Raw genomic sequence first — 26,516 nt, forward strand, 5'->3', positions numbered from 1 at the left:
ATTGTACGGTTTCCGTAATTAGTTTCATCGGATAGGCTTAACTAATAAAGGCGGGGGATATTTGTGAAACCCCCCTTGCCCGGGCCGATGGAGCTTGTGGTTCGTAGATAGGGCGATAGGGGGAGCGGCGTGTACGAGTCAATTTCAGCAGCCAGCACCGAACAGAGAGATAGGAAATCAAAGAGAAAATCTTCCTACCTGACACTTCGGCTTTGGCGACTTTGAGTCCGGTGTTTTCCGACTGCAAGGCCTTGTTCTTCTCGAGCAAGAGGACCTCGAGTGGTTTGGGAGACGATTTCGGGGTGCTTCGCTCGCCATCGGGGAATTCCATCGACTTAAGAATCCTAAGAATGGCCGAGAAAATAGAAAAACGAATTGTCAAGCGGATTCGGGTTAAAAGTCGGTAATGAAACAAAACCGCAATTATTGCCCGTTCTAGCCAATCTCGGTCGCCTCTCTTTCACCGAATTCCGCCGTGACCTCTCGCGCAACCCCGACCTCCCCCTCCCCTCCCCCTTCAGGAGGAATAAAACTCCCTCACGAAAAATATTTCACGATTAATTTCGAATATTTTAGCCCTGTCGTATTTTAATTTGAAGTTCCCTCGTATTTTCTGGTTTCCTATACAAACGTTGTAAATTTTCCACTTCGAAATATTTATAAATCTGTTTTCATTAAAAATGCATTTATATAACCTAGTATGTCTAATAAATTCGATCTGTGGATTATGAAAGAATACTGGTTATTTAAACATTTAGTTTCTGCAAAGCGAGACGTCACTTCCGTGTTCACATATTTGGATTCCACGAGCAATAATAAGTCAAGTCTAAATTCAATTGGTGGAATTTAAATTTCAACGTAATGGATAAAGGAAATAAAAGTTCATTGCTATTACTATCGAAGGCTAGAAGACTCTCGTACGTGAGATCATTTAAGGTCAGGTAAAATTGATATCCAACGAAGTGTGTACGACATTTTGCAGCCCATTCCCCTGATAAATCATTTATTTAATTGATTTTGGTTTGGTACAATATAAAGGGACTTTATATTGAAAATTAGTTACTTTTCATCATACTTTGTAGTTTATTATTGTATATAAATGACATAATAACAATAAGCATGTCAATTAGGAAAACTATCGCGCAATCAAGGTTTAGTTCTCCGCACCGAGTACTCTAGATGAGAATGCCAGTGTCGATAAAAGAGTTCGGTCTCTAAACAATAGTAAGTGTCATACTTATTGCAATTACGTTACTTATCACTATACTAAACCAAGAAAAGAAACTAACTGTAGTTCTTGTTTAATCTCGGTGTAATCGTTCTGTTGTTCCAATTTATCCTCAAGTTTGTGGATGATTCGGTTCTTTTCAGCCAGCATGTTTTCCAGTTGAGCAATCTATCGGAATGGGAAAAAACCATTAGACTGGACATAGACGAGCGGTCGTTCTGGGAGGACGTACTTGAGAAGCGCTAGTTTCCTTCAGCGTCGTGATGGTAGATTGCAAACGCTGAATGTCGTCGACCAATTGAGAAATCTCTTTTTCCTTGGCGGCCAATTCGACCTCGAGCGAGGACCTAGCTAGGACGTCCATGGCTTGTTCCATGTCCGGCGCTTTCTGGATCTGATCAGCCAGTTGCAGGGACTGCTTGACGGCAGCCAGCTGCTCCTTTAAACTGAACACTTCTTTTTCGGCTACCGCTGCTCTCTGCGCAAAAATAAATAAATACATCATTAATAAAGTCTTTAGGGACAATTTATTAAAATAAAGATTGGGTTTGTTAACTTAAAAGGATAATTGGTTAAGATCATTATGTAGAATGTAATAATAATAATCAGCAAGGCTAATACCCCGTGCACCACCTTAGGCCCAAGTCATCGAGCGACTTTTAATGCCTATAAACCGGTGGCCGTGTTACAACGCGTAGGAGGGTGGTGGCCAGCCCTTCATGCCACGCGATACAACAGCTCCGTTAGCCTTTACAAGTTTTTATGGGAAGGGGAAACTGAAGAGCCAATCTTTTTACTGGTGGCGAAAAGGGAATACCGGAATTAAATATTTCCGAGCTTTATAAAGAGTAGTTTGCACTCGATGTATTATAGCGAATGGGGTGTTATTGAAGCGTCTATTGGGAAATAAGACCACACACATCGCGAGTGTACACGGAATTCGTTATATCAGAAGTATATATTTAAGAGAGAAGTATCTATTTCCCTATACTACTAATGTTATTAACTTTATGTAAATTCTTATAAGTACTTTTTAAAACTTTTACATTAGTAAAAGCTGCTTTTTTAATAAGTAAATATCATTATTCCGTCCGTGTAGTGTTCGCGTTAAACGCTGCTAGGTAAATTTCCATATTCAAAAGCTTAGACCAATACTGATCGTGTTAAATATCTGACTACAATTGCCTAAAAAGTTCAAAGTCTTGGTTTTGCGTACTTCTTACCATTGATACTTTTATAAAGGGGGGAATTACAATGTAATATGCCGTTAAATTCAAGAGAGTTTCGGGCATAAAGTTTGAGAGCCTTACGGGGGGGGGGGGGGTAGGAGATTGCGCGGAAACTCATCTTTAGGGGCGTATAGCTCGAAGGAATGCAGCAAAGACATTCTTACAAAGAGAGTGGAGGGGGTGATGATGATGGAAAAGAGAATTTTTTTACATATTGGTTCGCATCCTCGCTGGCAGTAATCGCTCAATAGGTCTCAAAAACACGCAAAAACTAATTAAATCGGCGTACAAAGGAGACGTCCACAATATATAGAACGACCCTTTTTTTCTTCCCACTAAATTAAGGGAAAAACTGATTAAGAGACTTAGAAAAACTCGACTAGGCGCACCCTTCTTGCCTTCAAAGACGAGCGGAAAATGGAACAGAATTCTTTAAAAAAAATTGCCTCTGGAAGCCGCGCTCTTAATTTTATTCCCATCAAAGTCCGCGACTTTTTAGTCATTCTTGGCAAATCCGCCCGTGTCCTCCCGGTGGGGGGGTTGAGGACAATAAAAGCATTCTTGAACCAACGGCAAAACATCAAACTGAAAAGAGCGCCGCATAGTCAAGTTTTCCTCCCCCTCATTGCTGGCTACTTTCAATATTACTTAGCGTAAAAATAATTAAAACTTAATGTTCGGATTTTTTTGGGCATCGCGCGAGAGCGTGGAGGGATTCGGAATTCCTGATGGACAAAAAAAGTTTGATTTTTGAAAAAAGTTTTGTTGATTGACTACTTAGAAACTAGAAGTCAATAAAAAGATTACATTTAGAGAAAAAAACTTTGGACAAAAATTGAGTTTCGTTGTTAACTAAAACAAGGATGCTAATAGAAACCTCAAAGTATTAATGGACTGGTTAAGTAAAGTAATATATCTTTGTTATAATTCAAACTTCGGGACCAAGAGGCCTTGCTTGTACGCAACCACTTACTTTTTTATATAAAAAAAACCCAAACCCGTTTAAAAAAAGGGAATAAAAAATCTATATAGAATCAAAAGCAGACGAAACGATATTTATAATATGTCGGCATCCTTTTAATGACATTTTAAGGCCCATGCCCCTTATAAGAGATAAGGTCACATTTTTCGCTTTCTTCATTTGTCATTCGTTAAATAAAAAATTATTTTAATTTTTTTGTACCGCGAAATGGGTAATATAAACTCTTCGGGGGGGGGGGGGGACCAGGGACCTTAACCTAGGCCGCCATCTAGGAGGCTAATTTAGTACCAGTTATAATATAGTTTGATCTTTAACGTAAAGCCATATGGAAAGGCAAACCAAAGAAAAAAGGCTAATCGTCTAGCGGGGTACAAACTGGCTCGATATTTATGAGGCGCGTAGTCAAACTACCGGGCCTAAAACAAAGAAGTATCTTTATACTTCATATATAATATCGTGTTGGAAGGCGAATCTGACAGAAAGCGCAGATTCTACGCTTTATATACGCAGGATGAAGCAATAAATGGAAATAACTTCAATTTGGCTTATTGTTAGAAGCGTAATGTTGTTTTAAACTATGAAAAATGTCTCGTATTTTACGTTACGACTAACGCGAGCGATAAAAAATGAAAAATCTGCGGTAAAAAATACAGTCAATCGTAAGGAGAACCGAAGTAGGGAAAAAGTACGCGGACTGCACCCTCCTATATCGGCTCAACAACGCTAGCGGCACCGCTAAGTCGCATTGGGAAAGCCTTAACTGCCTCGCATTTTCAATTCACGAGTAACGATATAAAAGACGAATTGGAAGCCATTTTTAAAGGGCGCCTGCATAATAAAAAATATGAAATTGACTCTTACGATATTAGAAGGAGGAGGAGGGTGGGGGGACCAAATCTTTCGCCTTCTTTAAGCATTTTTCAGCGTCCCGGAGAATGAGAGCGGTTTCGCTTTGAGCAGCTGGAAATGCGTTATTTTTTACGTGTCTTTATTGCCTATAACTTATATTGGGGAGCATTAAAAAAAGTTCCCTTTGCCCGAGAGCACAATGACGCCTCTCTCTCTCTGATACTGGCGCGCTGATTGATGGAACTGGCCATTTTTATAAGCCCAGAAATATCCTATAAATTAAATATAATTAAATTCGAGAAAAATAGAGCCTCTCTCCGGAGAATGATTTCCAGAAATGCTTTTCTCGTATTCACTTATTTCGAACGAATGCGGTAGACCAAAATAGTCCCTGATTCGACCATTTTGTCATTTCGATGACAACGTCGCCAAAACTCAAGCAGGGTTGCCACAAAATTTTGAGATTAAAATTTCCTGACTATTGTAAAATAAAATAAAATAAATAAAATAAAATAAAATAAAATAAAATAAAATAAACCTCACCAATTCCTGACTATTCCCTGTTTTCCGGACCATTTTAAGAGATTTTCCCTGACTTTTTAAGTTCAAAATTTTTATGTTATATTTTACTTTTATCAGAAGTTAATAAATTTAAAAGGACTTATATTTCAGTAAAAACGTTATTGCAATGTTGAAAAAATTAGCCAAACTTTCAAGGAAATAAATGATAATCATACAATTTGTCATAAATCTAGAGTAAAATTACCTTCAAAAAGTGTCAAAAGAAAATTGAATTCCCTGACTTTTTACAAATTCTTAAAATTGCCTGACTTTTTAAGCCAATTTCTTAATTCCCCGACTTTTCCCTGACGTGTGGCAACCCTGCCAAGATAAAGGCTACCCGAAATCGGTCGAATAAATTCTAAATCGAGCTTTACGAAGGCTAAAATATAATGATTTATCGACGCCCCTAACGATTATCTATCTCATTTGCGTATTCATTAAAACATTTTGATATTCGATATTATAAATTCGAGAAACGGAAACGTGCCGAAAACTTCAAATAATGAGGCGCTTTATTGCCATTAAAATCGGTTTCAAATTCCAGACGATAATCACGCGAAATAACGATAAATAATAAGGGTCGGGGGGTTGGGACAATCTTGGCGCGTAGAAACAACAATAATATCGTTTATCAGTCGATCGCCCGGGAATTTTCGTGACATCGAAATGCGGCGCAAACTTTGGAATTTCGACTTCAAACAGGCACGCGCCGAAAAGAATGAGATCTTCCCTCGATTCATTTACTTTTCGGAGATCTCCGATTAGTATTCAAATTATACGAGAAGTAGACATCTCGCCGTCCATTGTATAGAATTATGACAGGATATCGAATTTCTGGCCATAATGTTCGCGGCTTCGAATTTCACCGCTAATAAACGTTTTCTCTTCCAAATATATTCACCCTTTCGTTTCCGCGGAAAGACAGATAATTTACCACAAAACGAAGTATTTATTAGAACCGAGTCCTTTTTCAAAAGTTAATTGCTTGTCGTTATACGAAACTCCGCCACAAATCGAAGATCTATACTGTATTAATAATAATAATAATCAGCTAGACTATTACCACCTCAGGCACAAGTTATTTAGCGACTTTTAATGCCATTAATTCATGCCACGCGAGTCAACAGCTTCCTATACTAACTATTATCGTTAACCTCAGCAAGGTTTTACGTTATCTTGAGAAGGAATTTTCAGAATTGCCTTTTAAGAGTTTCGTTGATAATTTCTCAAAGGTTTAAATTGTTAGAATTTAAAAGAGCATCAATTCTGACCAACGATTCGAAATTTAGGAGTTAGGTTATTTTAATTCAGAAGCATTTAAAATTGTTGGTTAATATCAAAGTAAGGTTAAATAAGGATAAAGTAATTTTCCTTCGGTGATAAGTTCAGAGAAAAGATTGGTTAAAATCGTTTATGTAAATAAAGTAAATTTCTATCGATGATAAAATATTAAAATCGCTTTTGGGGTTTGTAAAAGCAACAATTCGAAGATTAGTTCGTAGCGATTTCATTATTGGTATTTGTTCCATTCTAAGTATAGGGTCATACCCTTGAAGAGGTAAAACAACCCTCGACAAAGAGCGACATAGCGCCCCCCGTCGTAAGGTCTTTTCTGGCAACAAGCAAAGGTGGCGCTCGACAAATCCTCTTTTATTAATGAATATATTTCGTTACGGCTGGGCATCGTACGCTGGGGAGTAGTTTAGCCGCAGCTCATTAACCGTTATACGGCGGGTTCCCTCTTAAAACACGCGAGCAGACACACCGCGCCACCTAGTATCAACGATTGTCCCTTCTCCTCGTACGAGTTATAAATATAGCGGAGCACTGTCGCGAATGGAAAAAAGAGTCAAATAAACCGAGAGAGCCAGAGAAGTGGCGCTTTCAAATTATGAAGTCTTTGATTGTGACGTCCGGGTTGACACGGAGCTCGGCCCGCCGAACAGAGAGAGAGCCAAAAAAAGGCGCCAAGGGATTTCGTTATAATGGCAAACAGGGTCTATTAAAGGGCAAAAATGAGGAACCAAAGGGGTTGGAAAATGCTTTTTCAAAAAAGGGGGGCCTCAGGGTTGGCAAAATCCTTGTTTTTTTCAAAAAGAACAAAAACAATGTTTTTTATTGTTTTAAACAAGATTCATTGTTTTTAACTGTTTTTAAATCAAACAATAATAAACAATAAAAAACTATGTTTAAAACACGTTTTAAACTATTCATTATACTTATGAATCAGACTCACGAGTAAACTCATTTAATGAAATACTACGTATCATTAAACGTATTATCATAAGTGGCATAATTACCCTAAGTGTGTCAAGAAGATGAATTTTTCAATGATACCTTGTTTAACGAAAGTGACGTAAATGACGTCATTTTTTCCAGTGACGAAATTTACGTCATGTGTTTGCGAAGCGGCGTCTGCGGCGCCAGCATTAAAAATACCATATAGGGTACTTGAACGGAATTCGCGAGTCCTACGTTTCTTTGGTCTGTTTGGAACAAGCTCCAATTGAAGATTTTATGTGGGAAAGGCTCCTATTTGCACACTTAGGGTAATTGTGCTCCTTTTGGTGTTATAAATAAACTCACAGGAAGAAGAACCAGAGAGTACACGCTTATTTAAACGAGCCAGGAATTTCGCTAAGCGTTGTTGACCAACCATAGATGGCCTTAGGGTTTTCGATGCCCCATGCAAATACTACCTAACCTGTAGAAGGGTTTTTAATATGTAGCTATCATCCTGGAATTTTTGGTCGCATAGTACTAAGAAAAGGGAAAATAGCTAGTTATACACACATTGTTTTTAGTTTTGGTTTATTGAAATGTGCACGTCTGCAGTCATAAATCATCACAAATAAACAATGTTATAAAAAATAAGAACTTAGATACCTCTATAATCTTAAAACTTCCATCACATCGTAAAATGTCTAAAAAATCGACCGAAATCCCTTAATTTTTATCTAGGAGTGCCGCATAGTCGGTTTTAACCCGCAGACCGGCCGTGTTTCTTGTACCGGCACAACCCGACTAAACAGCAACTCTACTTTTATCTCGTGCATAGGTAGTGTCCCAAATAGATGTATATTGGCAGCTATATACATTCTATTTAAACAAAGAGACAAAATCCATTGCGTTCGTAGGATTTTTGCACTGGTAGGAAATTTATGAAATCATATCGAGCTCTTTCAGTCGCTCTTTTCAGAGAATCTTAAAATAAAACTACCCATTATCGATACAATTTACCTTTCTTCTTTCTTAGAGCCTTGGAATGGTTTTTCTACCTTTTCCCTCATATTGAATAACCAAAATCTTACAAAAAAACAATGAAAATTTACCTTATAAAAAACATGTTTAAAACAGATAGTTTAAAACGTTTAAAACAAATTGGTGTTTGTTTAAAATATTTGTTTTAAACGTGTTTTAAACACTGGTTTTAAACATTTTGTTTAAAACTAGCCAACCCTGGGGGGCCTAGTTTTATAGGCTTGTTCTAGGTTACGAGACAGTAATTTGGCATCGGGGAGCTCTCAACCCCGGGCCGACTCACTCTCTCCTAGTCTCTCCTTCATTCTCGCTAACTGGAAATAACGTTTTCTCGCTGCCAGTTGACTTAAACGACTTTTAGGGATTATTTTTCTATTTTATACGCGATGTGTACTCTCATTTCGTTCTCTTTCGATTCTTGTTAAAGCAACGAAACATTTCAGCCCAAATCTCATTTTTAGCGTGACAAAAATTAAGTAACTTTCCAAGTGCGAAGTTCTTTGATGGTTAATTTGAGTTTAACTTATTAATATTAATTTATTTTTCGATATTTTTTGTATGAAAGTAAAATAATTAGAAAAGAGTAAATACTATCTGTATCCGCTAGATGTCAGCGTCCCATTATTACGAATATTTGAATCCAAAATAATATTGAAAATTGGGAAGTTACAAATTTGACTTTGATCGAAAATTACAATCCAAAATACGTTGTATTTGATAATAATAATAATAATAATAATAATAATCATAATAATCAGCTAGGCTAATAAACAAGGCACCACCTTAGGCCTAAGTCATCAAGCGACTTTTAAAGCCATTAATTCAGGTGGCCGGGTTACAAGGCGTATAGGAGGGTGGTGGCCACGTGAGCCATCAGCTCCCTACACTAACTATTAACGTTAACCTCCGCAAGTTTTTATGGAAGGGGTAACCGAAGAACACGAGGGAAAACCCCTTAAATCAGTGGGGGAAGAACTCGCAAACTCAACGCGGAAGGAATTGTTCCGAAATTTCCAATTACAATGTGAGAAAATTCAACTTTATTTAATCGAAATTATTTGATCCGAACAGATTTCGATACATACTAGGTGGGTTTTGATCCAATTTATTTTCGTGAGCACAATGGAACTAAATACCGCGATATTGTACTCGAAACTAATACATAATTTCCGATGAATTAAGATTAAAAGTGCCCAATATCCGGAGGTAGCTAGCACCCCAATCGGATACATCCGCGTAAAGCAACAGTCGTTAAAAGTGTTTTCGTTTGAAACGAAGAGAATTCCCATTCCGAGAAACAATTAGAAAATGTTTCGAAAAAGAGAATAGTCAAGAATAAGTCAAGGAGAGATGTTTTAAATATCGCGGGCGACTCCGCTTAATGAGACGTGCGCGCTATTATTAAAGGCAAATTACGGTCCAAATAACCCCCGCTCACCTACCCGCGCTACAATTAAAAAACAAGCCCACCTCCTTCGCTTATTGGAATGAGCGCGAGCGGATAGGACCCCCCTTATTAATAACGGGAGAAAATCATTTCACGCTTTCTCTGGCAGACGAGAGAGAATCGAAACATCAGCGGAGCCTTTATTTTCAACGCTGCTCTCTCCGGATTAATTACCATTAGCCCACTGCGGATAGCGTGGAAATAGAAAAGCTAACGGGAGATTCTTCTTACGGAAACTTCACCCCCTCCCCCCCGTTTTCTTCAGTCGCTTTTTGCTCACGACAGAACTGGATTCGCAATTTCTATAAATTGAGACGCGTAATAAGCGAGAGATGAGTTAAAGGCGCGAGGATTCCAAGATATCCTTACGTAAAAGAGAGTGGGCTGCCTGGAGAGGATGGAGAGAGAGAGGGGGGGAGGAGGAAATGGGGAGTCAGGGTGAGGGTAAGGCGAGTGGGGGAAAGGCGATTCTTCTATTCTTTCCATCGCCAGAAACTTGGGAGAGTTAATAGTTATTACTGCCAGTATTAAGATGCATTAATGAATATTCATGAGAGGGTCCAGCCTGAAAGGCAACATAAATCTGAAACGCTTGAAATGCTGGCAACAACAAGGGTATTTCGGAGCGCGGCCCCTCCGCCCCCGCCAGCATATACGGGCACCCCTTAAAAGGGGGCTCTTCAACCCCCCGTTCTCCGGCGGCGGAGAGACAGAGGCCGGCGTCTAAACAATGGCAAATTAAAACCCATTTGGTTATAATGGAGCCGAAACTCCGGCTGATTAATGGTAATCTCTCAAGCTTTTCTTCTCGTTCGCTTCGGCCCCCCTCCCGGTTATCCCGCGCTTTGGACCCCCCTATTTCCATTTTTGGGTTATAATATACCTCTTCACCCCATCAGTCCCGAGCAAACCCCCTTTAGCCATTCAAACCCCCCCCCCTTCATTTTTAATACGGGCCCGTTGGAAGAAAAACGGGGGGGGGGGTGTCCAACAGCGGGAATATTATTCGGGCGAACTCCACCCTGCGCCAAAAATCGAGACGCCATATATATAAAATCGTAGATCATTACAAAAATTAATAGTCCATCGTAACACACCACTAAATTTCGTGATATATACACGCGGGCTAGCCGTCGTTGCGGGATCGGTTCCAATCCTTCCCCACCCAACAGCACCCTCCGCCTATAACAAGTAAAGAAGTATATTAAAGGCTTGGGGGGGGGAGGGGTACGGGTAAAGCTAGCCATTCCCGTTACATATATATATATATTCGACGATTAAAAGCCTATACTTGGGTTAAGAATTATAGAGTCCGAAACTCGGAGACCCCCCGGTCCGCCTAGAAATTAATGATCAAAAGGGAAACAAGGAAGAACGAAAGGGGGGGGCGTACACGACCTCAACAGCCTCCTTCCCCCCCGATCGAGAGTAAAAGGAATCAAAGGACAGATGAAGAGAAGGGGGTGGCAAAAATCGAGAAATTAGAAAAGCGGGGGGTTAAAAAGATAGAATTACGAAGTTTCTGTCATTTCGGGAGATGATGCGACGGGGGGGGGGTGAGTAGGACGGGGGGGTATAAAGACGGCCGTTTCGGCCACCGGACAAGGCGACGCCGCCCTGATTCGCGAAATAGACGATCAAACGAGCCGGGCTTATCGTTTCTCCGTCATCAAGAGAATGCGGGGCTTGGCGGGGAAGCGCGCCTAAGCGCCTTCGGGCCAAGTGTCATCTGAGCGAATGATATCGGGCTCTCTCTTATTCATCCGAGCGAGGATTTTTAATACCAGAAGTAACGAAGGCAGCTCGCGCGCGGGGTGGGGCGGAAGAGGTGGGGTCTCTTATTGTCCCCGCTTTGGAAACGAGAGTATCGCGAATCCATTCATTTTTCGAAAAACCCTTTTTGCGTTCCGTCCGATTCTGGATATTATAAAGGAGGCCCGGGGGTGGGGGTCAAATTGAAGTGGCGGGGGTCGAACGGAGGGGGTCAGTGGAAAAAGTGGAGCGGAAAATAGACGCTCTCGAGTCCGGAACCAAAACTACCGATATAATTGTTATAAAAGGATAATCGTGTTTCGTGTTAAAAAGCGACAGACGCTCCATAAATTTCCGAATGAAGCGAAATGAGGACGCCCGATCTATGGATTCAATTTTTCCACCCCCCTCTTACATTTATAATTGGAGGAGGTCGGGGGGGGGGATGTTCGGATTCGACCACGGATAAAAGTCGAATCGGGGGCCCCATTAAGTTCGCTTTGTCATTTGGAAAACGGGCGGAATTGCTTAAAAGAAAAGGCGACCATCCATCACGTAATTAATTACCACAAAACGACATTAGTAGGTTTAATAATAATCGAATCGTCCTTTCAAAATGCTGAAAAAGTCTGCACGGTTGCCACAATATTTTCAGATTACAATTTTTATTTCCTGACTAATTTAGGTTTTTCCTGACTTTGTAAAGCCAAAATTATACAATTTTTTACTTTATCGGGGTTCGTACGAAATTTTCGGATTTCAAATCCCTGACTTATCCAGGTTATTCCTGACCGTTATTGGCAACTAGGAGTAACAAACACAAGGAGAACGCAGCTAGCTTTTAAACAGGCTAACGCGGTGTTGCGTACAAATTTCATTGGACGAGCCTTTACGCTGAATGTTTTACGGAAAGGGGGAAGACAATTTACGAATTTTCCCCTTCCGACGGCAGCAGGCGCTAAAGCGTCTAACCAATGAAAATTGTACGCGAGAAAATCGACTACTTTTTGACGAGTTGCGTTCTTCTTGTGTTGGGTGCTGTGTTTGTTGCTCCTAGTTCGCAATATCCCTGGTAATTTTCATAATTTCATAGGTAAAAGTGAAACAATAATTTTTAAATATCACAAACTGAATTATATATTCCAACAACATACTCTTTGACCTTTTTGGTAATATGCCTGGTAATTTTCATAGGTAAAAAGTACACAGTGAAACGAAACTTTTTAAATATCATTTCCCGACTTTTTACAAATTCTTAAAATTCCCTGACCTTTTTTAGGCCTATTTTTAAATTCCCTGACTTTTCCCTGATTTTCTTGACGCGTGCCAACCCTGGTTGGTAACACGTGGAGCGGTTATAAAAAAAATTATAACAACTATATTAACAATTTCAAAGTGACCGCAAAAATAGAGAGCAAAGTAGAAGGGTTTTCAACGGGTCGTTACGTTTCTAACTAAACACGGGCCATCCTGGGGAATACGTATAACGTTATAATATTCCAAACAGAGCGAACACGGGGTGGCAAACGTCCATTTTAACGGTTTAATAAATTAATAAATAAAGCTAATTCTAGCGACGCAAAATAACAGATTAGTAGAATCATCCGTCGTTCCCGCGGAAACGGAGGTTGGTTGGTTGGTGAGTCGGCGGAGGAGGATTACAACGCGTTAAGGGCCTATTTTCCAACAAACGAGAGCCTATTATGATTAAGGCGAATTGAAACGGGCGCCATAATTAGAGCCTATTTGCAAACTTCTCAAAGAGGTTATAAATTATTCGCCGCTCATTAATATTATCACGTGGCGTGTTCTGGCCCGCTGCAAATCGCCTCCTAATGTTATTCATTATTGAAACGTCAAGTTGGATCTCGCCTCCGCGGTCAAATAGTCGAGGAGGGCATATCCGCGGCCGATATCACGCCGATTCCTGAACGCGGTCTCCATCAACAGGCCGAATTCGGCGGCTTCCAACTCGCTATTCCGGAGAACCTTCGAACCCCGTACGACCCTCCTATTACGAAGATTTTACGACCCTAGGAACGCCTCAATCGCCGCAGTCTCAGATTCAACTATAATCATTACAATATTGTAATAGGAATAATAATAATAACGAGCTAAAATACGAAATGGAGTCGGCCAGATAAGTTCATTTTGGACAAACGAGAATGGAAGATATCTTCGAGAACTATCTCGTGGCTACTCGAGACGAAATTAAAGAATTAAGAAAAGTTAAACCAATTAACGTATAAAGCGTAATAATATTTATTAGGGTGAGGATTATTAGTCGTTCTTTAATTTGTCACGAAACAAGCCGTAGTTTCCGTACGGGGTTTCTATCATTTATATTAATATACGCGAAAGTTTCCTAATTCGGAGGAGGCAAAATATACGTTTTCTGGCATTATTACATCAACTCGTAAGATGGCCGCGAAAGCTAGTGACCGAATACTGGATATAGGAAGTACTAGTATTATATCGTTTTAAGGAAGTTGGCGAATAAAATAGCGGACGGGAAAAAGGGAAGAACCATCAGGAGGACCGTGCCGTTGTGACAACTAATTGCTTGTCCCACTATACGCGGCTAGGATCCCTACAATGAGTTAATCAGTTGATGGCTTTTGTTAATTAGCGACGGGGGGAGGGCGCGAACGAGAAGGGACGGAGGTTCGGAGGTTAAAGGGCATCTTTAGGCAAAAGAGAGGGGTTAAAACATAGCGCGGGGGTAGGCTACGATCCAAAACAACTTGTATTACGGGCCATCCGAATTACGACTAAGAGATGCCGAGAGAAGGCAGTTAAGCCAGTATTTTCGTCAGAGAAGAGAGAGCCCTCCCTGGAATCAAAACAGCAACTTAATTTGTTAGATAAAGGGGTTCGAGACCTAGCTAAATTAGTCCCACCGTTAGCCTAATGACCCGCCTTCCAATTCCGTAAAACGCCTCCGACGTGCCCCCATCCCCCTCTTCCCCGGTCCCTGTCCCCCGATGTTCGCAAGGACAGTGTATCGCCAGGCATCCTTCTCGAAACCGTAATGAAATCCATCCCCAATATATCCCACTTATTGATAAGCCCGCGCTTCTTCGCGAGTCCTTCTTTGCTTAAGATTTCCGTGCTAATGTCGAAAAGCGGCGTCTAACGTGTACACACACTCTTCTATCAGGGACGGAGATAAAAAGCGAAATTTTAAAACGTTAGGCGCCTCTGGATCTATGGCCCCCGGAGATTTAAAAGGTTTGGCGGACATCAATGCAACCACACGATCCCAGATCCTCTCTGTCGTTCAAGCCCTCAAAGTTTAACTCCCCCGCAACTACTTCTAAAATAAGGGCGTCTAGTAGGGCTATATGGTAGCACCCAATTCGGGGGTGCTACTATTGAAAGCCATTAACGACGATCTGGAATACGGCAGCGTGGGAGAGCGAGGCCTGTACTTCGTGTATGGCTCTTTTCAAATTGAATAATTTGCACGGCTTTACGCGCTAGTAACGCGGGTGAGATATCTCCGCATTCGTTAGAATTAAAAACAAGGGCTTAGTTCAAAATATACTCGGGACTCTTCGGACAAAGATAATCATTCCATGTTCATCTTCTAGAAAACAACAGGCCGGAATTATTATTAATATTTTATAATATATTTCGCTCGAACGATCTTAGATATATTGATCATTTCGTAAGATTTATCCAAATATATTACGTATTTAAGAAAGATAGTTTTAAAATTGTCGCTCGTGAAAAGGGAAAATCGTAAAGAACACTAGTTTTCGCTTGAATGTGGACTAATTTTTTAAATAAACGATTGTTTATAAAGTAAATAAAACCATCCGTGTTATAGAGTACATAGAAAAATTAAGAAGGTAATATATTTCGAAATATAGTATTTTCGTGTAGGTTACCTTAGGTTATAGTGTATACTACAAAAACTCTAAATTTACTACTTTGCCATTGAAACCTATCGCTACTCACGCTTTGTGTCGCCATTGAAACCTATCGCTAAACCCCCTTTGGTTCGATATTGAAACCTAGATAGGTTGTGGCTAAAGCAGACATTATAAGTTTTTCATCATCATTATACGAAAATTTGCCTTTAAAAATAATAAATACACGCATTTTAAAATCATTTTTGCATCGTTTGCTTATATTTTGATAAATTTATTTAAGGAAAAACGTTCTTAAGACTTAATAATTTGTCTGTAGCAGACGCTAGAGCATAGGCGCTACCTCGAAGAAGCTACCGCCGTTACGCCACCTAGACTCGCGAATAACATACCAAAGACTATTTTCGATACATATTGAGTGGATTAGAAACTTTAATTAAAATGGTTGATTAATTTTTCGTTAGAAAATGCAACCAAATATTATTTAAAAAAAACAATTATTTGTCAATTCTGTAATCGAGCGACATCTTGCGGGTCAAAACGAAAAAGCCGTTAACTATTCAAAAGTAGGCCTAGCGGGTTGAGAAGGCTATAATAGTTCCAGTAATGGCCAAAAGATGGCGAGAGGCGCTCCGTGAAGGCGCCAACCCCGCAAACAGAGGGCGACGAGAGGCAGCCAGAATGTGATGAAACGTAACACCGGCTAAGGCCCCTTCGTCGCTGCTCCGCACGAAGATGGTTTTTATAGAAAAGAACGTTTAGAAAGCTTATTTCGTAAGCGCTAACAATTTTCTGCAAGAGAAGCTTTTGTACTGGAAAAAAACCTTCTTAGCTTTGAAGCGTGCGATAATGGGGCCAAAAAGAAGAGCTGGGCCCCTCGCAACGACAAAATGAGAGGGTTACCAAAATACATTTCTGCACTATTAAAGGAAAACGTTTAGTCAATTCTATTTCATCAAAATTGTAATCATTCTTTTACAGGGTTCGTACGTAATTTCCAGGTTTTCCCTGACCATTTTTGTAGAAAAATCTTGAAAAATATTTTCTTTCAAAAATATATTTGCCTGATTTTTTAGGGGTCATTTTAAAATTCCCTTACTTTTTGGGACCATTTTCAAATTTCTTGATTTTCCCCATGACATTTTGGAAACCTTTGAAAATCCCCTGACTTTTGGAAACATATTCAAATTCCCTGACTTTTCCTTGACTTTTGGAAACATTTTCAAATTCCCTGACTTTTCCAGGTTTTCCAGGACGTGTACGAACCTTGTTTTAAGTTACTGTTTTAAACTTCACATTTAAAAATTAATTATTTGGATTTTGTTCAAAGTCAGGCGTAAGGTAGACCTATATGTGATATGAAATTTCCCAAAAGGAGACGTTGCACTACCCATTCGATTTGTCATGGCAACCGAAAATGTTTATCACCACATAAAACAAAAAATCTCCATTAAAAAAAGCATGGGATTTTTAAAAAAATTTAAAATCACGAAATGAGTTATTTGGACCACATTAAGGAAAATTTCATCCAGTTTGGGTAAATTGAAAATTTTTGGGGTTAAATTATAAAATAAGGAAAAAATCTTATTTTTGTTTTAAGTGGTCAAAGACATTTTCGGTTGTCATAGCAAATCGAATGGGTAGTGCAACGTCTCCTTTTGAGAAATATCATATCTCATATAGGTCTATATTACGCTAGATTTTGAACAAAATCAGCAATAAACACCTCCATGTAAGTTTTCGTTAATCGTTAAAAATTAACTAAACGATGTACCCCTTAAATGTACCGAATATATAATGTATTTTGACCAAACTAAATCATTAGAAACGATATATACATAAAAAAGATAATTATTTGAAGGCGAAACATTTTCTACAGAAAATAAAATGACCGGGAGATTTGTGAAAATTGAAAGGGGAACTCAAACGTCGCAATTTCAAATGTAACTCGGCTCTCTGCCTCAATCACCTTGGCGGCAGTTCGGTCGGTGGAAGGGCGGCCAAGGAAGTGGGTTCGGGGTGGAGAAAATTTTAAAAATTTCCCGTCCATACTTTTAATATAGAAGCATGGAGGGAGGGTGGAATACGGTAGTTTTGAAATTTCGTCATAGAAAGTCATAAAACTTAATACGGAAGGCAGTTAAGGAGGATATTAATACTCGCGAGTCAGCCTTTAATAGGGTTCGCCTACCTAATTTTGAATAAGGCCGTCCGCCGATATGGAAAAGCGGCTCTCTTTCGCGTCGATGGCACCGCTAGCCAATGAAAGTCGGCCGTCCGTCAACCAGGGAGTAATGCGCCTTCAATAAGGGTCCTTCTCGCGGGACCTATTAATACCACGTGCGCGACAGGGGTCACCGAGAACCCCTAAGAACCAACCCCCACCCCGCTGCAATCCCCGAACTTCGTATATTTGGAATACTTGTAAAAGTGAAACCCGGGGCGCGTATTTAAGATCAGTGCCGTAGAAGTAAGGACAAGACGCGGGAAGGGGGAGAGACTGGACTGTCGTTCGGTAATTATGGCACCCCCCCCGCGTTCCCGACCCCGACCCTGACCAAAGCCCTGGAAAAGTACCGTCAGTCTTTACTCTTTCGCTCCTCGAACGCTTTTCTTTCTAGCTGTTAAAAGCAACGCTCGGGACGTCGAATTTCATAGAAGGCCAAAGAGGAGGCGCGACGTTTCCCCCAATGGCACTTAAAAGTGAAATACAGCTCGTCTCACGTGCGTATTTTGGAGAGCGTACGCCGCCCAGTAAAAAGAACAGACCGTCGCAAGAAGCGAGAGCCGAAATAAATTTAAGACTCATCGAAGCAAAGAGCGCTAGTCCCCGGCGAAAAATTCTAGGCGCCGTTATCGACGCTCTCCTCCCCGAAACTCGCGCTCTTCGGGCTGCCCCTTTTGGAAGTACGAGGCGAGCTGTTGCCCGATTCCGAACTTCGGATCGCGTTAATTTTATATAGTTATCGGGAGACGGTCTTTCGTATCGGGAGAGTGCCAGCCACGCGGACCGACAAAGCAACAGATTATAGAGATTAGACGAGGGAACTAATAAAAACTAATAGATAATCTAAAAACGGAATTCCCTAATACGCCGAGTTTTGTTTTAAAAATTGGTTTCTATCGTGGTAAATTGTTAAGTTCGTTCGCACCTAGGAAAGTTTTTGCACTTAAGTAATCAGGTGTTCAAATCGGAGGCAATCACGGGAAATCGCTTTAATAATCAGTGGAAATGGTGAGAAAAACTGGTAGAAATCACCGAATGTTTTTCGAAAAACAGTAATCAGATGTTCAGAAGTTAGTGTTCTATGTTCTTGGTCTTTGATAAAGTAGGAAGAAACGCTTTTAGAAATGTTCTACCAGTAGTCGGGGAGTAAAACATTTATATAAATAGAGTTGATTCGGCGTTATAAATCTAGATTAAAACAAAGCGCGTAAAGGCTCGGCTCCGCGCAATTTTCCGAGTCTCATTTCTCGAGTCGCGGACGGTGACAAAATGGACGTCTCGCTCGCTACAAACACGAAACAGGAACGGAGGCTGATTTAGTGGTACGCTAGAGTCAAATACGTTCACGCTACCGAGAAATATTATAACAATAATTCATTTAAACAAACGCGTTTCGAAATCAACACGAGAGAAACTTTTAGCGAAACGAAGAAGACGCTCTGACGAAAAAGCGAGGACGGAGCCGAAGCTACTTAAGCCCGCCAGCGTCCAGTCAGTCAGTCATAATTACTCTAATTGGCCCCTTGTAAGTGTCAGTCCGTGTGGCTACCGAAACACGCCCGCAAACCCCTCCTCCGACGCGATGGGAGGGAATTCACCCCTGCCCCCCGCGCACACCTCTGTTTCAACAAACACGCTGGGAGTGTACACGCGAACCGATCACGCCACGAAATTGTACACTTTTTGTTTTACGAACCTCTTAACACCTTTTTCTTACTTAACCCGTCATACTATTGTTAAACTACAATAGTGAAATACAAATTGAAAAATGTTACCGCGTGCTAGCGTAAACTGATCCTAAAGAGTTACTAGAGACTTAACCTATTGTAAATATCTACCATTGCACTAGCGCCATCTCTAGATTAAATTTCGAACTAGAATTTTGGCGAATTCAAGTTCCCCGAGAACTTTGATAATTAATAGTTCAGCAATTAATCTAGTTTGCGGGTGGGATTGTCTTATTAACTATTAGTTTTAAATATACACGTAAGAGTGGGAATTTATAAATGTGTACACTAGGAATGTATTAGGAACACTGTGAATTACAGCCGACATTTAGCTAAACTCGGCGCTTCAGATCGAATAAAACTTTGCAATAAATCATTTGCTCTGTTTAAGTATCTAAATTACTTTAATGTATGAATAATTAGATAAATCTTGATAATAACATTTCAATCTCCCCAAGAACAAATCGCGGTTTCTTAAATACATTTTCTATACAGTTTATTTTACGAGTGAACGGCTTTAAACCACGCCCGTTTTTCCAAGCCGAAAACATTCCAAGTGTTCAAGTATATAATTTCCCGCAACTTTTTTTATCGAGTAGTGAATGAGAACTAACTAAGAGTGTGAACCGGACTAGGAAAATCCACAACCCGCGTGATTTAGCAATTACAGGCTATAGTCCGTTTTTAGGGTTTTTCTGGAAGGGGGAGGCTGAGGAATGGGCGCGTACAATTGTCGCGACTGTTGGATCAAATTAGTGGCCTGTCCAAACAAGTATCCGCGTAGGCTTTGCATAATTTAGGCTGACATTCATTTAGTAAATGAGAGGGTCATTTATTCGCTGTCCACTCTATCTCTTCCCTCCGCCCCTCTTAGCATTTTTGGCTCCCCAACAAAACGCCAACCGAAAAGCTTCTTAAATAAGCCAGTCTTTATAATTAGTACAAATACGGAGGGAAAAATGTATTAATTCCGCCACTGTTCGTTTTACACAAAGCTTGGCGCTACTTAACTTAAGCGTCCTGTTTCTGTTCGTTTCGACGGGGCCCTTTTCTCAATTACGCGGGATGAGAGCTCGGCTCGCTTTCACCGTGTCATATTATATCATCGGATCTGTTCCTTGTAAAAATTACCACGTATATATAGTTAAAAAGGGAAGGGCTTACTCGCGATTAAATACGACACCCGTTGAAACCATTTCATTCCTTAATTTAGATTACTACCGTATTTCTTTGGATGAAAATACAGGGTCGGCCAAAATCCGGCTTTTTTTAAATCCACTATGGTGGTTTAAGCCATTGAATTGGGAATAATACTGCTAGAATTACAATTACAATTTCGGTTGCCATGGTTACGCGGGACCTGTTCTAATAAGACTGTACGAAATTCATCTTTATATTTTGTAAAGTTATATGGCTAAAAATAAATAATTATTAGCTAACTCACCGTAACTTGAGTTAAAAAGGATCGTGTTGACAGAATAAAATTATTTTTAAACAACTTCAAAGGTTTGTTTGTTACGAGAAATCATACATTCCAATTTCGCATCAGATTCGCGAAAAAATTCAATTGCAATATAGTTGCCACCACTAGAGACAGATGCCGCCACGGTAGAACGATAAAGTTGATAAAGTCTCCTTATGGAACGAAATTAGTCCCGTGCCAGCCAAATTTAGTTGTACCTCTATTTATTCCCAACTCAATGGTTTAAACCGGTTAAGTCCATTAATAAAAAATGCCCAATTTGCCCGATTTCATAATTACGTTTTTGCGCGTGGTAGTACCTTTACATTGTGAGGCATAGCAGACTTATTTACCAGCTTTTATACCCTAACATGACGGTCGAATTTTCACGAGCAAAATTAATTTTAAGATCCCTTACGAAAAAAAGTAAAAGATTTAGTTTTTTCATTATTTCTAATAAATTTCTCAATACTTTTTTTAATAGAATAAAAAGTAGTTTTAACCATGGATTTTTCCGGGGGTTAAACCTAGTTTAAACCAGTCTGGCTGGTTCTTGTCAACCCTGGGAAAATATCATCTACGAAATAGACCAAAACGCCTGTAAAAGTGTTCTATACGTCGCGCACCGGTGTTAAGGGTGAAGTAAGCCACCAGGGAAAATAAAAGGAAAACGCGCGACATAAACTCAGATGATTACAACAGTTAAATGTTTTCGCAACTAAGGTCGAAACCGCCCATATATGGATAATTTTAAGTAGTCTTGATCTTCGGAGTGATAAAGTTAAGTATAATTAATAAAACAAAGGTAATCATACGCGTGGGAAAGAATAATCCTTGTTCAATTAGAAATTACTTTCGCCGTAAGCGAACCCAAATTATCATAAACAAGTTGTAAAAATGTTCGACCATTGGCTATTCTAGGTATATAACCGAGATCCAATATCTTACGGCAGTCAAGCCATTTAAAAGGGGCACGGGGGTTGTTGCGGAAGCTATAAAGGTGGCGGGGTTATCTGGAAAACGGGTGAGGGAGAGAATTCTAGACGGTGCCACTCGTTGAATAATTTTAATTACACGGCAAACATAAATCTATAGTGGATGCGTTGCCTTGTCAGCGAAACCCAGGCCAGGCCGTTAAGCGCCCGCGCCGCCAACGCGTAACTCGGGGGCTCACTTAATTACCGAAGAAGGCGGTATTGCCGGGAGAGCGGTCGACGGTGGATACAAAATGAAGGTCTGTAGGCGAGGGGTACACTCCCCCACAGACAAAAATACGGCCCATAAAAAAAGAGGTGGACGTTAAAAGGTAACGGAGTAGGGCGATATAGCCGCTACTTGTCACCGGGGATTCGAAGCTACCGTATAAGAATGGTAAATGGACATTCGCGAAAAAATATATATATAAAAGATTTGAACGAAAGTCTCGCCAAACGGTAGAGTTACGAAGAATGGGCGGGGTACAGTTTACGCCTCTTTTATACCATCTAGCTGTCGGGCTAAATAATTCGCTCTCATTTAACGCGGATATAGCAAAAAATGGAGACTAAAAACAGCAAAAACACTTTCGTTGTTGAAATATAGTCCTTTGTATTAACCGTAACGACGAGATACAAATTTCCAACGCGAAGGTAGAGGTGAGTGCGGGAGAGACGCCTAACTGAATACATTAAGATTCGGACACCTAATTTAGTCAAATGGTCCAAACGGGGCAAAAAGGCAGTCGTTCCGTCGGGGCGCCGCAGTTAAAATAATAAAAGGGCGGTGAGAAAAAGGAAATAATAAAGGAGGTGTGCGGGGGGGGGGGGAGAGTGTATTTAGTGCGGCCGAAATTCCGTAAGGTGTCGCGCGGATAAAGTGGGTCCTGGGGAAATTGAGGGAAATGATATTGGAGGACAAGATTTACAAGCTCCGAAGGCTCACCTTTTCTATAACCCTGGTCAGGGTTTTTTGGAATTGGAATTTTTGGGAACGTTTTCTACTTAAGGTTTCGAAAGAAACTAGCTTCAATTCTAATAAATTTCCGCCGAAAGCGCCTCTTCGGAAACTGAAACTTTGTACCTATTGCGCTACCTTCCGAAAAGAGAGAATCCAAATTTAAATTTCATTTTTTTGAGATATTTATAGAAGGATAATATTAGATAATATAAGAGTTGGACGGGGAAGTATTAGTATCGGTTAGACGGGGGAAATATTAGTCAAGATTGGACGGGGAAAATATTAGTAAAGATTTGACGGGAAATATTAGTCAAGATTGGACGGGAAATATTAGTTAATAAATATATATAAATATAAATATAGTGTAACTAACCCTATGCATTAAAATACAGAATAAAGTAAAATCAAACCACTTTTGCATAGTAAAAATTAAAAGAACATTTTATTATTATTGACCAGCATTTTAAATAAAATGTTCTTTTAATTTTTACTATGCAAAAGTGGTTTATTCAATATTAGTTAAGATTTGACGGGGGAAAATTAGTTAAGATTAGACGGGGAAAATATTAGTTAAGATTTGACGGGGGAAAATTAGTTAAGATTAGACGGGGAAAATATTAGTAAAGATTAGACGGGGAAATATTCGTAAAGATTAGACGGGAAATATTAGCAAAGATTTGACGGGGGAAAATTAGTTAAGATTAGACGGGGATAATATTAGTAAAGATTAGACGGGAAATATTAGCAAAGATTTGACGGGGGAAAATTAGTTAAGATTAGACGGGGAAAATATTAGTAAAGATTAGACGGGGAAATATTCGTAAATATTAGACGGGAAATATTAGTTAAGATTCAACGGGAAATATTAGTAAAAATTAGACGGGAAATATTAGCAAAGATTTGACGTGGGAAAATTAAAAAGATTAGACGGGGAAAATATTAGTAAAGATTAGACGGAGAAATATTAGTTAAGATTAGACTAGTAAGAGTTAGACGGATAAATATTAGTAAGATTTAGACGGATAAATATTCGTTAGATTTAGACGGATAAGAGTTAGAACGGAAAATATAGGTAAGAGTTAAACGGGATAGTATTAGTAAGAGTTAAAAGTAATCGGTACGTCCGTCTACTAAGGCCATCTATGTCCAACATTATCTTAACTTAACGGACGCAAACACTAAACATTTACACTAAAAACCCGAAGATATTTAGACGAATCAATATGTTTCATTAGGAGTGTAAAACTCTATAAAAGGCGGGTGCCGGTAGCGAAAAGCAAAAGACTATTAACGTACTGATTAGCATGAAAAGGAAGTTATAAAGCTGCAGAATCTGTATAGATTAGAAGTCGGTTGGATTAAAAACGCCATAGATAGAGACAACGAGAGAGTTGTGTATCTACATTAGTTATTATTCCCATTCAATGAGGTGGAGACGCCTGTACAGCCTATAAATGGGGAAACACGACGAACAATTGCCAGAAAATAAAATTATTGATTATGAATATCGCCGTAGTTCGTGGCGTCTATAAAGCGAATAATTTCGCTCTGCCGTACATATACGCGTGGACAGTTATCGGATATTTGCAATGAGAGGGGGCTGCCCACTAGAGCGTAATAAAAGAGTACTACAGGGTGTAGGTTCAAAAATCCACCCCAGAAGGATCGACATTTTTATGCAAATATTTCAGCATTAACGATTGAAAATAGTGAAATATTTCAATATTTAATTTTCATTGTTAGAACTTACACAGCGAGGGGTCTAACATTCGTACAAAATTCTTACGCACTCTAGAGATAAAAAATGATTTTAAAAATCTTAAAATCAACTTCAAAATCCCGAAATCGGAGCGAAAATGTTTTACAAAACCAGAAATAAATACGTATATAAAATCGCACTCTGAAATCAAAATCCCGTACATGGTTCGTACGAAATTTCCGGAATTAAATTCCCTGATATTTCCAGGTTTTCTCTGACCAAATTACCAAATTTTCCCTGGCCATTTCTGTAGAATAAATAAATGGTTGGAGGTAAAATCTTTGAAAAATATTTATTATGTACATCTTTCAAAATTTATTTGGCCGACTTTTTTTCTGGGTCATTTTAAAATTCCCTTGCTATTTTGGGGTCATTTTAAAATTCCCCGACTTTTCCCTGACCTTTTGGAATCATTTTCAAATTCCCTGACTTTTCCCTGACCTTTTGGGACTCTTTTCAAATTCCCCGACTTTTCCCGGACCTTTTGGAATCATTTTCAAATTCCCTGACTTTTCCCTGACCTTTTGGGACTCTTTTCAAATTCCCCGACTTTTCCCGGACCTTTTGGAAACATTTTAAAATTCCCTGACATTTTGGAAGCATTTTGTAATTCCAGGTATTCCACGTCGTGTACGAACCCTGCCGTACGCAAAATAGGCAAAAATGTAAGAACGCCATCGTATACCTTTAAAGGGGTAAAATTTCTAATTTATTTTGTTAATATTGGATTTTGTCGTTGTATGGACACCCTGTGTAGAATGTATAGCTAGGGTTGAAAGTGAAGTTTGCGTGGCTATTTGAGAAGGCAGTCAGTCGATAAAGGCGGGCGCCGATAACGGGCGTTCAGGATGATTATAAATGCGGGGAAAACGACCCTTTAGGGGCAATCATTTAGAACGGCCAGCGACAAACTTGCCTGCGAAGGAAAAAAAAAGAAGAATATTGTTGTGCGCGGGGGGGGGGGGAATACACGGTTACGCTAGCTTTGTTTTTCCAAATATTCATTTAACATGCCGAGCACGTAAAGGTTTTCCGAATGCTCTGAGAGCGAGGGGGTCAAGTCTCAAGTATATATAGTTGTAACGGGCCGCATCACGCTATTAAACTACTAATACCGGGATTATTATATTGAGAGTTTCAGTAGGCTAGAAGGGACACATACAAACACTAGCGTTAGAGTTATTGAAGGTTTTCTAGTTAGGCTCCTAAATTAATTAGGAGGTTTTTGCCGTAATATAATAATAAACAAGTTATAATCGGTTTAATCGGTTCGTTTAAAGTTCGGGTTACGTTAGCTTTCGTTACGGCTATTTAACTCGCTTAATTAAAATAATATATCTTAACGTGAATTGGCGCGTAGCGGTTTTCTTGGTTAGGTTATAATTTTCAAGATTAATAAGACTCGTTGATTTAATAACGCTATATTTTCCTGAAGAAAATAATCTAGTTTAATTGGATTTTGGTACTATTTTATTCCTCCTAGTCACGTTAAATTAATACCGAATTTACTCCGCAAGCATATTTAAATTAATTTCCACGGGTTATAAATTTTGTTTATAGAGAAATTATCTGGAAAAATAATTTAATTTCCGTGACGTGTATTTTTAACATTTTGCCTTTTCTATAGATGTTATTTCAAAAGGGACAATGAAGTTAGTATTTTTACACATTTTGATTATGTATTTACTCTATTTAACCCTTTTCAAATGCTGGTTGGTATTTTAAGTACATTTGTTATTAGTGCGGGAGTTTCTTTAAATTTAACAAATGTGATGATTATTTCGGTCCTTTTATAACTTCCACGCGTGCCTAGATAGCGCCACGCGTAAAAAAATTGTAACAGCCGACAGAGCACGGACAGAGCCAGGTTTCAACCCTTTCAGGAAACTTCTCGGCTTTGGCTGGCGGTTGTCGGCGTAACAGGGACCCACCCACGGAGTGACACGCCGCGTTCACCGTCTCGTCAGTCCATATTTCACGAAGTCACTCCGTTTCACCTTAATCACGATACCCAATTCACCCGTTCCAATCCGACTGCACCCCCAGGAACCCCCATCACCAGAGAAGCATTTTTACATTAGGTTTTACAAGCTTCGGCGTGAGGACAGGGGTGGTGCGTGCAAAGGGAATATTTTAATACCGAGTGTGTGTCCCCCACCGAATGCCGCTATCCCCCCCCCCCTATTGATTCGTCTACCGAAAGGGGTTCAGCGAGATGG

General features: G+C 39.7%; 1 protein-coding gene across 5 annotated transcripts in view; it reads right to left on the reverse strand.

Moving 5' to 3' along the window:
* The window catches only part of ct (homeobox protein, cut), a 460,014-nt gene that overhangs the window by 9,740 nt on the left and 423,758 nt on the right, over positions 1 to 26,516 (reverse strand). For all 5 annotated transcript variants that reach the window (XM_090164186.1, XM_090164187.1, XM_090164185.1 and 2 more), the window contains 3 exons: positions 1,461 to 1,706; positions 1,290 to 1,396; positions 199 to 344 (listed from right to left, as the gene is read on the reverse strand). In XM_090164186.1, coding sequence (XP_090020312.1) covers positions 199 to 344; positions 1,290 to 1,396; positions 1,461 to 1,706 — 499 coding nt within the window. The remainder of the gene's footprint in view (positions 1 to 198; positions 345 to 1,289; positions 1,397 to 1,460; positions 1,707 to 26,516) is intronic.

Source organism: Leiobunum rupestre, chromosome 11 (genome assembly GCF_980474605.1).
Source record: "Leiobunum rupestre chromosome 11, qqLeiRupe1.1.hap1, whole genome shotgun sequence".
In the NCBI taxonomy this organism is placed as follows: domain Eukaryota; kingdom Metazoa; phylum Arthropoda; class Arachnida; order Opiliones; family Sclerosomatidae; genus Leiobunum; species Leiobunum rupestre.